Here is a 13,051-nt window from a genome sequence, read left to right as displayed (position 1 = left end):
GATCTTCAAGGGCTTTTGGGTTTGATCTTGAAGAACGGTTGTATGTGTGGATTTGTTGATGTTGTTGATCCAAAAGGCCATTGACGCTTGATCTTAGGATGAACGGATGATGAACAATGAACACTTTCTTCAAGGGCCGTCGGTGCTTGATCCTGAATTGGTGGAAGTTCCTTCAAAGGGCCATTGGAGCTTGATCTTGAAGGTTGAGTTGACGAAGAACGAAGAGAGCTTTTCTTGATCCTTCGGGATTTGCTTGGGAGCTTTGGAGTTTCAAAGCTTTAAGGTTTTGGTGTGAGGTGAATTGGTTATGAATTGGTCTCCCAAAATGAATGCCTTGGCTTCCTATTTATAAAATTCCAAAACCTGATTTTTGGATTTAAATAATCAGATGAAATAAATCATTTCTGCCAAGTGTTGACACGTGTCATGTTTGATGACTTTTCTGATGATTCTCAATTTTTCGTTGAGTCACCTACCATGTGTAAAATTTATGTGACACGTGAACATTAAAATTTTAATTATTGATCAACATTTATTTCATCGAAATTTCGATGTCTACAATAACATGCATTAGGTCACAAATGTGAGAATATCATTACTCACATTCCTTTTATAATAATAATTGGGTGGTGCCGCTCCCCACACACTTTTTTTATCTTCCGCTTCTTGTTAATTTTGTCATTTGATCATCTTCAATTCGCTTTATATGACAGTAAAAAATTAAGAGGTGTGTGGTGAAAGTAAAAAATAGTATGTGGATAGCACCACCCTTATATTTTTCAACTAAACGTTAAAGACAATTAATAACATTTTCAGCTATTTAGGCATGAGTGTTGTTTAAGATGGGTTCAAAGCTCAAATCAAAAACAAAAATGTGGGTTTAAAGCCTTTTGTCCTAAAAACTTGTCCGACCACTCCCAATGCAAATAGTTCCATATGGGCTCTACCGCGATATGATATATCTCATTGAGAAACGCTATCAAAGCCGCTGTCCCAATAGCTTCCACCGAGGGGCCGAGCGCGAGCTTCGTCCAGAGCTTGACCAGGGGATGGTTGAGTGCGCAAGAAAGAAACTATAGCAAGAAATGAAAAAAAAAATCATCGCTAAATCAATAACTAATTCAATAATTACATTTGTGCTTTTATGGTAACATATCTCCTTGAAATTTTGCAGATGTGAAATTACATTTTTTTTCCCTTAATAGAAACATTCCTTACTTATCCTGGGCAATTAATGTGTTAAATAAATTACTAAATATGGAAAAAAAATAGATAAGCTTGATGTTGTCTTCAGCTGTACTTGCACCGGGGGAAGCGCGTACACATGCACGCGCAGGCCTAAATTTAAATTAATAAATAAAAATATTAACTAATTTGTTTTTTATTAAGTTAGTTTTGGTTGTCCGAATGAAAAAGGCTTAAGTTGGAAATTTAAAATCCGAATAACAGCAACAGACAAAAATAACAAGGCGGGAACCCAATCCAAAAGTGGGAGGCCGGGGGCCAAACTGCAATTAGAAAACATTAGAGGTCCTTAATCCGAAATAAAAAAAATTAGAAGAAAATAAAAAAATTCCCAATTCCCAACCACTCTCCCTATCTTTCTTTTCACTCCCTGTTGTCCCAAAAGTTTGCTTCCTCTCTCTTCTCGGACCTCAAAAAAAATGAAATTACAAAAATTATTTATTTTTTAGTTTTAATTTCTGAATTTTTTTTTGTTTTCTGAAACAGATCGTTCCCCAGGATTCCAGCATTTGTTTTTTCGCCTTCCGGCATTTGCAATTTTCGGAGGAATTTCAATTCGAATTCCTCCGGCCGGCGGCTCCGAAGCTGGCTCTCTCTCTCTCTCTCTGGCGTTGTTGTCCAATCAGGTTCGTACCGCATTCACTGAAATATTAGGGTTTTGTTTGGCGATCTGATTGTTGGGACTTGTGTTTCTTCTGTTTCGGGTTTCAGAATTCGACAATGCAGCTGGAAATTGTCTAATTTTATAGGTGAGATTTTGAGTTGGAATGCTTTGGGATTTTATTTGTCATTTCTCTCGCGCTTTGGGTTTTTTTTTTTTTTTTGATGGTGGATGATTTGGGGTCTGTTTGGTTGCGGGGAAAATTGAGGATAGGATAAGGTACAAGGAGAGTAGTTGTTTGATATGTAATTGTTTGATATCAGCCAATTCTATATATTTGTGTATAATTATATATATATATATATTTATATATACATATATTTGTACGTGTGTTGTGTGTGTTCTAGTTGAGTGTGATTTTCTTATTATATAGAGTGTATATGAAGAAAAGGATCAATGCACTTTATAAACTTTGCTTTCTTTGTTTTTTGTCGGGTTTTTGTTGATTTTATCAATCTCGGAAAGCAACAAAGAGTTCACTTTGAGGCGTAGGTGAAGCGATTTTCAATATTTTGTAGCACAATTCTATTTACATAAATGCTATTTAAGTAAAGTTGCAACGGACAAAAATGATACTATATTGGCTACACATGGTGGAAATTAATTAATTGTTGAATTTGGTATATGAAATTTTCAATCTTTCTGAAGTTATTTGATTACGTAGTTGGAATGCCATGCATCGCGATGGCATGAAGTTATGAACTACTGACTTTCAACTGAGGCATGGTACTTTTGATGATTCGTTGATTTATGCATAATGGGACACGTGCATGACCTTGCATTAATTGTTTCTCAGGGAAATTACTTGATGGATTTTGTCTCCATTCTTAAGATTTTGTTCCTCATGTATTTTCCTTTTGGTGTATGTGTTTTGTATTATTGTTTCCTTGTAGCTGCGTGTCCTCAATTGATAACAAGAACAGGACATTCCTGGAGATTATATCATGAACACTCAGTTAGAGTCTCATAAAGATGAGAATGGGGGGTCAAAGTCACACAAAGATGAAAAGGAGGGGTGTGAAAATTTAAATGGGATTTCAACTGCAAATACTGAACCAGCGGAAAGTTTCAGCAGCACAGTTGAAGGTAGTAAACTGTTTCTCTCTCTCTCTCTCTCTCTCTCTCTCTCTCTCTCTCTCTCTCTCTCTCTCTCTCTCTCTCCCTGGACCTGGAGTTATGTAAACAAAATTGGCCCCATTAAGAGTTCCTCCTTCTCCATGATTTACCAACTCTGTTTTCTCTTTTCAGACAACCAGATATTATCTCTGGTGGAGTGGTTAAATTTTATTGTCCCTTATTTAAGATTGCCATTGGATGCTACCGAGGAGGAACTCAGAGCCTGCTTAATTGATGGCACTGTTCTATGCAGAATTTTAAATAAGCTGTGTCCTGGTTCAGTTGAAATGGTAGACTACTGTTCTGTTTTGTTTGCTTATAAACATCTTGGTATATAAATACAATTGTTAAGGATGTTCCCTTATTTTTATTTTAAATTGTATTAGTTCTGTACCGGTACATGGTTTTTTATGTTGCATTCTTGATTCTTCATTAGAATGGTTTTTCCCTGATTTAGGGAGGGAGTTCGGACCCCGGTTTCGCAAATGTCAAGAGGTTTCTGGTGGCTGTGGATGAATTAGGATTCCCCCGCTTTGACCTGATCGACCTAGAGCAGGTAGTTAAACTGATATTTCTTTGACTATTTCGGTTTTTAACCTTTTTCAAACCAGTCATGGATTATTTACGTCTGATTTCATAGAAGCTATTTTAACCTCAGCACCATCATGAAACTGAGTAACCTGGTACCTTTGGTGACATCCAATAAATTGAAACTAAGCATCGTGTGGCCAACTTGGCCTTAGCTCTGTTATCTGCAGAGTTCTGGGTTTATTATACATGGGGTGTATTTACCGAGAAAGAAAACTTTTTCACTATAAAACCATATTGTATTTTATGTGACCAGCCCAATAATAATTCCTAGATTTGTTCAGAATTATACTGGCTGGATTGTCCTGTACCAATATTTGGTGTGGGAAAATAATCCCTTTGGATCCTCACTATTTTTTTTCTAACACTTAACTTCCTTGTATCAATTGATGGTCTGGGATAAAATTGCAGGGATCTCTGGTACCAGTTTTGCAATGCCTTGGTGCACTTAAATCTTCTTTTGACTTTGGTTTTTGGGGAGAGAACAGTAAACACCTAACAAGGACAGGAAGTGATTTGTTGGAGATAGAATCTTTAAGGGGAATTGATTGTTCCCGAGGGGATATCTCAACATTTGGACAACAATGTACTCAAAATAGAGAAGAGACACAAGGAAATTCAGTTGATTCAACATCTCAAGTGACAGGTAGGAAATCATAGACTTGTATGAACCTACATGTAGGAACAAATTTTAGAAATTTAATATCTCGGTTTATTATGCTTTAGTATTTTCAAGAGTCTTTTATGGTCATCTAACTGGTGCGCATGAGTGAAATCACAAGTAATGGATCTCAACTTGGATTTTGGATTTATCTTGTTAAAACTTTAGGCAACTTTTTCTCGGCTTTGCTTGAGAACATGATCAAGAAGAGCATACATAGATTAAAGTGTTGTAAGTCATTTAGGGGTAAAGTTGTTGCGTTACCACTCTGAAGTGAATAACATTTATTTAGAAATCCTCCCTGGAAAGATACTCTTTTCTATGATTTCGTAGTCATATAATTTTGTCCATGATGCTGGTCTGTGGTAATTTTTATTCCAATTCATATGCTGCATATATGAGATATTGTATATTGTGTGCCATGCAGCATAAGTCCTTAATTGGACGAATCTAGGAGTTAGGGGGTAGGGTGTGAAGCTAGAGGTGTGAACTCTCTCTTTGGGGTACTTTTGTGGATACGTTAGTGCAACAACCTTATAAAGTTAGACTGGATGTTTGGAGTGAAAGGGTGGCGGGTTGTGCTGCTGTGCATATAATTGGATATGTTATTTTGCTTCTGTTGTTGTCTATGTGCTGACAATATTGTTAATACATTACTTTTGTTTTCCTTTTCTCCCTTGTTTTCAGATCCATCAGCTGATTTAGTACATCATATTGGACAGCAACTGAAGCAGGGGACTTTTGTTGATTTTTCTAATGCTAAGATTTTGGAATCAATCAAATCAACCAGTTTAGATGTAATCTCATGACCCTTTTTTCGTTCTTGTTACTTTCTTTTAGATGTACATATAATTATAAGTTGTTGCTGTATTTTAGTGAAACTTTAGTTCCATATTACAATTTTTCTTTGTTGCAGAATGCATCTACTCGATCACTTTTCAATGTTGGCCATAAGATTCTGGATGACAGTATTGACAGAAACAATGGTGATGTACCTCATGTATGGCAGTAAGAGGATACATGGACACCATCTAAAGCGTTCATGCATATATTAACAGTTATAAATTTATGTCCTTGTTTGTGCTGTACATTTAAATTTGTATCTCTAATTATTATCTGTAATAAAAAATTTCAGCGCGTAGCATTTCTTCTGAAAAAAGTCATGCAAGTGACTGAGCAGCGATTTGCAAATCAGGCAGTTAACTTGAGAATTGTAAATTCTTCTGCCTTTGTTTTTGTCAGAGAATATAATTTTCTTATTCTATTCATTAGTTATAGGGTTTCAATTTTTGGGTTCTTGTAGCAAAACAATATATATAAGGCCCGTGAGGAGAAGTATCTATTGAAAATAAAAGTACTTGAGACCCTCACATCTGGGACTGCCGAAGAAAATGAGGTACACTGAATAAAATAAATTTGGCTGTGCTTCCCTTTTTAAATTTATAATTAAATTTTTTTTTGAGAAAATTTAAATTATAATTTTGGATATTAATCTAATCGATCTCATTTGTTGTTCCTTCTTCCCATCTTCCTTTAGGTTGTTCTGAAACAGCTTCAGAATATCAAGGTGCAATTTCAATCTTGTATTCCTATCTTAAATTTAGCAATGGTGAAGCATTTCATATTGTGGATTCTTTTATTTCAATGACTTTTTGTGTCTTAAAACTCTTAGAAACACATGTATTTCTTCCATGTCTTCACTTTTACCTGTCTTTTGAATATCTCATCCATTCAAATTCACATGCCCTTTTTCCTTAACATAATATATCGGCATGAATTATGAACTATGAGTGTGTTTTTGTTATTGTAACATGGTTAGGGAATGGGTTTATTGTTCAATTTCCATGTTTGGTTAGTATAATTAGTTTGGGTTTTGCTTCCCATGAGCATCTAAATGCAAAAGTTTTTGCAAACACTAGGAAATAAGTAGGTTTCCTGAACCAATTAGCTTTGACTTCATAAATGATTCATAATGATGACCGTGCCCTTATATCTGTACTTGTTTAGAAGTCATTGGTATCCTGATAAAAAAAATACTTACGTTCCAATTATTTCTAGAACTTTGGAATGAAAATAGCTATTTTTCACTTATTAGGAATCCCATTTCAAGGAACAGGTTCAAAAGTCTGGAAACCTGATTCTGCAATACAAACCCAGCCAATGAGTCTATGACGTTGTGTAGATAGCTGTGTAATATGTGTAACATGTACACCAGTCTTGTATGCTTTCTTGGTTGACATTCCATGAAATATCACCTGTTGGGGAAGCTTGTATGATTTGTTTTTATTAATCTTCTTTCCATGCATTAAACAAATGAATTTCATCTCCACAAACTATATTTCTGTTTGTTATGTGTTCATACCTGATTTGATGAAGATCCCGCTACTGAACTGAAGGATAATTAACTTTTTAATATTCTCATCTAAACTAAGAAAATGTTGATTAAGTAACGAACCAAAAGACTCTCAGATACGATTTGTAAAATATGCTTTTATATGTAGAAAAGGGCAGGCGATTTCTAGTTCTTGTTTTAGGAAAATTTTATATAATTTTTATAATATGGTTATTTTTTCTTGCAGCTTGAGAAGTTTGATATAGAGGAGCAGAAAAAACTTGAGGAGGAGGATGCAATGCGATTAAAGGAAGAGAAGGATCACAGGGATTCACAGATTTCAACACTGAAACGGGAACTAGAAATGGCCACAAGTCGACATGAAAGTTACTGCCAGAAGTTAGAGGCAAATGCAAAAGAAGCTAAACTTCAACTGGAAAGGAAGTTAAAGGAACTCGAGTGTATACTAACAGATTCAAAGCAGAACCAGAAAGAACTAGAGGCATCCTTGGAAAATGAATCAGGGAGATGGAAAAATAAAGAACGCACTTATCAAAGCTTCGTAGCTTGCCAATCTGGAGCTTTGCAGGTTTGCCGTTATTGACATTAATTTAGTCTCTTAGACTCAATGTGTTGATGTTAATTCTACAACCTGATATGCTGATGCTTGACAGGAATTAAGTGCCACTTTGGAGTCCACTAGACGTGAAATCTTGAAGACAAAAAGCAGTTGTTCTGAAGAATTTAATTACTTGGGTAAGACTGATAATTAATTTCTAATTTTTCTGTTTATTTGTAATTTTTTCTTGGGAAGGGTATCTCTTCACAATTTATGCCTTTAATATTGAAGGTTTGAAGCTTAAAGAACTAACAGATGCTGCTGAAAAGTATCATGCTGTTCTCGATGAAAATCGGAAATTGTATAATGAGGTTCAGGATTTGAAAGGTATATTATCAAATACAATTGTGTTATTGTCATATTTGGATTGATTTCTTGTTATTTGATTATGATGCTTTTTTTTTTTTTCGCATGAAGGTAATATTAGAGTGTACTGTCGAATAAGACCATTTCTTCCGGGTCAAAGCCAAAAGGAAACCACCATAGAATATATTGGTGAAAATGGTGATCTAGTTATCGCAAATCCCTCTAAACAAGGAAAAGACAGCCGCAGGTTGTTTAAATTTAACAAAGTATTTGGTCCTGCAGCTACACAAGGTATTTAATATCTTATATTGTACAACATGGATGTTGGCATTGATTTTTGTCATTACTATTGGCAAACTTATATTTACCTATGTCAACAGCGGACGTATTTTTAGACACCCAACCATTGATTCGTTCTGTCCTTGATGGATACAATGTTTGTATATTTGCCTATGGTCAAACTGGTTCAGGAAAGACCTATACGATGGTAAGAGTTTAAGTATGTTTTTGTTTTCTCTTATCAACCATTTACATTATTCTTACCCATGTCTTGACATATTTTTTGTGTTGCTTCTAGTCTGGGCCTAGTGTATCCTCAACAGATGACTGGGGTATCAACTATCGAGCATTAAATGATCTTTTCCAAATATCTCAGAGCAGGAAAAGCTCCATAGCTTATGAAGTTGGTGTTCAAATGGTAGAGATATATAATGAACAAGTTCGTGATCTACTCTCAAGTGAGGGTCCTCAAAAAAGATATCCTTCATTTCGTTAATTTGTGTTACCTTTTAAAATGCCACGGTTGAGAATTAGGATGCTTGCGTTGAGTAATAGTTTGCTTCTTATTTATTTGCTATAATTCCTGATGATATTGATCCTATCTTCCTCACTTTGGTATTACAAAAGATTTTGTTTCCTTTAACTTGCACACACTTGGGATTTGGAATACTACCCAGCCAAATGGGTTAGCTGTCCCTGAAGCAAGCATGCATCCTGTTAACTCAACTGCAGATGTCCTAAAGTTAATGAATATTGGGTTGATGAACCGGGCAGTCGGTGCTACTGCCCTAAATGAACGAAGTAGCCGATCTCATAGGTTATATTCTGAATACAAAGTTTTTTAACGACATTATATTTATTGTCTTCTTCCATGAGACCTAATTTTTAATCAATTAAAATGGTGCAGTGTTTTGACTGTTCATGTTCGTGGAGTGGACTTGAAGTCTGACACTTCTCTGCGTGGTAGTCTACATCTCGTGGATCTTGCCGGAAGCGAACGAGTGGATCGATCTGAAGCTACTGGAGATAGGCTGAGGGAGGCACAGCATATAAACAAGTCACTGTCTGCTCTCGGGGATGTGATTTTTGCTCTTGCACAGAAGTCTTCACATGTACCGTATAGAAACAGCAAATTAACTCAAGTGCTTCAGAGTTCTTTAGGTACTTGTTCAATTATTTGGTTTCATTCTTGATGAGATGACAAGGTCATTGTTATAGCATGCAAGTTATGTTCTATAGCTCTTGCTATCTTCAATTTATGGATTGTTTATTTATTGATTTGCTTCTCTAACTGTAGGTGGTCAAGCAAAGACACTCATGTTTGTACAGCTGAATCCGGATGTTGAATCCTTCGCTCAGACTATAAGTACACTGAAGTTTGCAGAGAGGGTTTCTGGTGTTGAATTAGGTGCTGCCCGGAGCAACAAAGAGGGAAGATATGTAAGAGAACTTATGGAGCAGGTACAGATTCTTATTATTTTCTTTAAGTATGTCTACCTAGATATAGTGTCTTTCTGCCATTTGGATTAATTTGAGATAAATTTCCATTGCTTTTTCAAATTAGTTTACTGTCTTGTCAAATAAGTAGAGGTTATAGAAAGTTGAATAGGTCCTTTGATGCTGTTTCTTCGTTTCCAATGAAAGTAATGGGTTGTCAATTAGGAATGCTGGTCTTTTAAAAAAAGAAGATAAAAAAGCTCACTGACCCCTGATGCGGTTTAGTGAGAACTGCATGCACCAATGGAATAGATTTGCTATAATGAGCGGTTAAACTGCACAGGGAGTTTCTTTAATGCTAAGTGTTTCTGGCTTCACACTTAAAATTGGTGCTGAGAGAGCATCCTCCTGCCATGTGGGCTGGTGCCTTGTTACTCATAGAGAATAGTTCTAAAATGAACCTGCCTTTCTCTGGTTGGACGCCCTATACTGATGCTGTTTCCAGCATTGTCTCTGGGTTTTTTTTCCTGGTTGACTGATGAAAATACTTTGCATACTGATTGACTCTCTATATGATATCGGTTATGTTGTTTGAAAGCATTGGTGCCGTGGAAGCTTATAGGAGGGGTTATTTTCCACAGTTCATATTTCGACCTACCAAATTGTTGGCTTTTGAGAATAAAACCTCAACGATTGTACGAGGTTTTTCTTTTTTCCAGAATAAGGGTTGCATTCAACAGATAAAAGAAATTGACATGATCCGCTGGCAGGATGAAATATTGGGGTTGCAACAGTGCAAAGCTGACAAATACTGTATCCCCTCAGAAGTCAGTCAGGAAATGCTTTTATTCAATATCTAATTATCTGTTAAATCTTGCAGGTGGCATCCTTCAGGGACACAATTGCTAAGAAAGATGAAGAGATTGAACGATTGCTGAAGGTCAATAGTAATGGGTTACACCATGGCATGAGCTCACTAAGATTTGCGTCTTCCTCTCCAAGAAGACATTCAATTGGGTCTCCTCGACTGAGCCAAAAGAGCCCAGGTAGAAGAGGCTTGGGATATTATAGTGATAAGCGTTCTGAAGTTAGTTCCCAGCTTTCAACAGATGACTTTAGAAATCGTAGGGAAGATTTTCCTCGGTCAAAGCATGGAGGAGAGGCAAATGATTCTGAAGGTAGTTCTCAGTCAATGGATGACTTTAGACATCATAAGGAACATATGCCACAGTCAAAGCATGAAGGTGAGGCAAAGCATTCTGAAGATAGTTCGCAGCAGTCGGCAGATGACTTTAGAGATAATATGGAGCATTCGCCTCTGTCAAAGCACAGAGGTGAGACAAAGAATTCTGAAGCTGGTTCTGATAAGTCACTAGATGACTTTAGAAATCATGAGGGCCATTCAACTCAACCAAAGTATGGAGGTGGAGGAAAGCATTCTGAAGGCAGTTCTGAGCAGTCAATGGATGACTTTAGACGTCATAAGGAACACTCGACTCAACAAAAGGATGGAGATGAGTCAAGTCAGAACATCACTGAAGATTTTGAGCTCGTGGGCTTTGGTGAGGAAGATTCTGGGGAGAGATTAAGCGACATATCTGATGGTGGTCTCTCAATGGGAACAGAAACTGAGGGTTCCATGGCCAGTTTTATGGAGTTTACTCTTTTCCCTGATGTTACAAAAGCAACAGAAAGTACAAATGCTGGAAATACAGAAGTCATGAAAACTCAAATTGAGAATGCTCAGGGCGAAAAGACACCATCCCAGCGCACAGTAAGGTAAGTTTCTCATTTCCTCACATCCTCATGTGATTGATAACGTGCTATTTTGTTAGTAAGATTAAATTCCCAAATTTTTTATGCACCAGTTATTATATTTGTTACTTGGTCAAAGTTTTAAAAATTGAGTTCAAATTGAGGGTGATTAATCTGGAAATTTTAATATTTGCCCGACTGTCTAGTCATTAAACCCACTTCATTCCTATGAATCTAATGCTTCAATTGTTCTTTTTATCTGGATTCAAGGTTTGCACCATCTAAACTTCCAAAGCCATCACCTAAGTTGGCAGAAACAAAAGCTACTCGGACGTCTGTGATCAGAAGTTCTTCAAAGGTTTTGCCAAGTATGTATCTGAATCCTTCCGTCTACATATAACCGTTTTGTTGTATTCAACCTTTAGACCAGCAGTGATTCATATACTTTCACCATAGCCACCGTAATTCTCCAAACCCCCGTCCCCGTCCCTGTCCCTGTCCCCCCTTCATTTCCTCCTTTCGACGACGCCTCTTCTCTTATCTCATTCCCCTAATTCATTTCAGGTCCTTGGAAATCTACTGCCGGCAGCAGCTCATCAGTGAGGTCTTCCAAACGCTGGCATTAAAAACTCACTGTACTAATGCGAATTTAATACTGCTCCTCCTATTAGGCTATTAGTAGTTTCCATTTGTCTTTATATTGAAAAAATGGCAACTGGAGACTTCAGCATTTGACCTTGTACTGTATGTTCTAAACAATGAATAGTATAAAAACCTTCGATTTTTGAGATCTCTCCAATTTTTTTTTTTGTACAGTTTTACTATTTATTTTCCCTATTTGAACTTTACAAGTATAGTTATCGTAGTCCTTTTTTTTTTTCTAGAGTTTCAAGTTTTACACAAAACCGACCCTACTTACTAGGATATGGTTTGGTTGTTGTGAGTAATGCTAGGCCTACTAAATGACTATGGTTTGTAATTGTATCCATAAAACATTCCCAATTATTTTCTTGCCTATATTTTTGTCCAGACTTGCTTAGGCAAGCAATATTCATGCGCTTACAATATGTGTAAACGACATATTTATGCATTAAGAGAAATATTATACCCCATTGTTATAACATTGGTGGACTGAATTGATTATATCATGTGACGGTGTTTTAATACTGCAATAACTTTTCTATAATCTTGGTGCATTTCAATATTGTTTTGGTCATATTAGATACCTCTTTGTATAAAAAAAAATTAAAAAAAATAAAGTAATAATTTATACGATTCAAACATATAAAATACATATTGAATACATTGTGAGGCTAAGTCTACCATCTTCTCCTTAATGTAGATAGTATCGTTTGTTCAGAAAGGAAAAAAAAAACATAAATACGTCTAAGGAACTAAAGAAGGTAAACAACTTGACGGTTAAACTATAAGGTTCCTCTTCTCATACTTATTGCTTTGATTTTTATCACGAATACTACTCCCATCTGTAATTTTAGTGACCGCCATGAAAGGTGGAGATGGTGTACTTAAAAACTTGTGAGAGAGAGATATTGGCAAAAGGCTAAGAGATTTAGAAGTACACTTGTCTTTTTGCTGATGTGAGGGTTTGCCCCTTTAATTACCAGCATACTGCTCTCACTCGCTGTAAAATAAAGCTTTTCTTTTTCTTTTTTTCCGAAGGAGAAAGACAGAGGTGGATGATGCATGTTTTGTATTGCGAGGTAAAATAAAGCTTTTTTTTTTTTTTGTTCTTTCTGAAATTTGGAATTATACAATCCCTAAATCTACAAAGATGGAGACCTTTGGCAGGTCTTAAGGTATTCTTCATTTTCATCCTTGAACAAAATTTAACAGCTTTCCAATTACTTGCAGATATGAAATGTGTTTGGAGCTGGACATGCCATATGCTACACATAGATTATCTAGTCAAATGCATCTTTCATCATTTTACAAAACTATTTATAACAAATCCTTCAGGAGTTTGGGACTATTGTTGCAGTACATGCAAAATTAAAAAAAATTGGCATGAAAATTTAAGGGATGACATCTGCG

At 36.1% G+C, this 13,051-nt stretch overlaps 1 protein-coding gene across 1 annotated transcript; it reads left to right on the top strand.

Moving 5' to 3' along the window:
* Positions 1–1,605: 1,605 nt before the first annotated feature.
* LOC126600189 (kinesin-like protein KIN-14J) lies at positions 1,606–12,016 on the top strand. The gene is made up of 23 exons (XM_050266755.1): positions 1,606–1,871; positions 1,957–1,994; positions 2,800–2,992; positions 3,155–3,312; positions 3,480–3,578; positions 4,022–4,256; positions 4,959–5,068; positions 5,188–5,271; positions 5,407–5,484; positions 5,575–5,667; positions 5,809–5,838; positions 6,851–7,192; positions 7,278–7,359; positions 7,454–7,549; positions 7,640–7,819; positions 7,909–8,015; positions 8,106–8,285; positions 8,461–8,624; positions 8,715–8,968; positions 9,105–9,268; positions 10,125–11,023; positions 11,270–11,367; positions 11,564–12,016. The coding sequence occupies exons 3-23, from the start codon at positions 2,851–2,853 to the stop codon at positions 11,623–11,625; spliced, it is 3,657 nt and encodes a 1,218-aa protein (XP_050122712.1). The 5' UTR covers positions 1,606–1,871; positions 1,957–1,994; positions 2,800–2,850; the 3' UTR covers positions 11,626–12,016.
* Positions 12,017–13,051: the final 1,035 nt, after the last annotated feature.

The sequence above is a fragment of the Malus sylvestris genome, chromosome 14, assembly GCF_916048215.2.
Source record: "Malus sylvestris chromosome 14, drMalSylv7.2, whole genome shotgun sequence".
Lineage (NCBI taxonomy): Eukaryota > Viridiplantae > Streptophyta > Magnoliopsida > Rosales > Rosaceae > Malus > Malus sylvestris.
This window is presented reverse-complemented; position numbering and strand designations above follow the sequence as displayed.

What these genes read in the sequence shown, in the direction of transcription:
- LOC126600189 (XM_050266755.1), top strand. Translation starts at nt 2,851, where the DNA reads ATGAACACTCAGTTAGAGTCTCATAAAGATGAGAATGGGGGGTCAAAG. An exon ending in AGGCAGTTAACTTGAGAATT is followed by an intron (nt 5,485 to 5,574) that starts GTAAATTCTTCT and finishes GGGTTCTTGTAG; the next exon opens with CAAAACAATATATATAAGGC. An exon ending in GCCAATCTGGAGCTTTGCAG is followed by an intron (nt 7,193 to 7,277) that starts GTTTGCCGTTAT and finishes GATGCTTGACAG; the next exon opens with GAATTAAGTGCCACTTTGGA.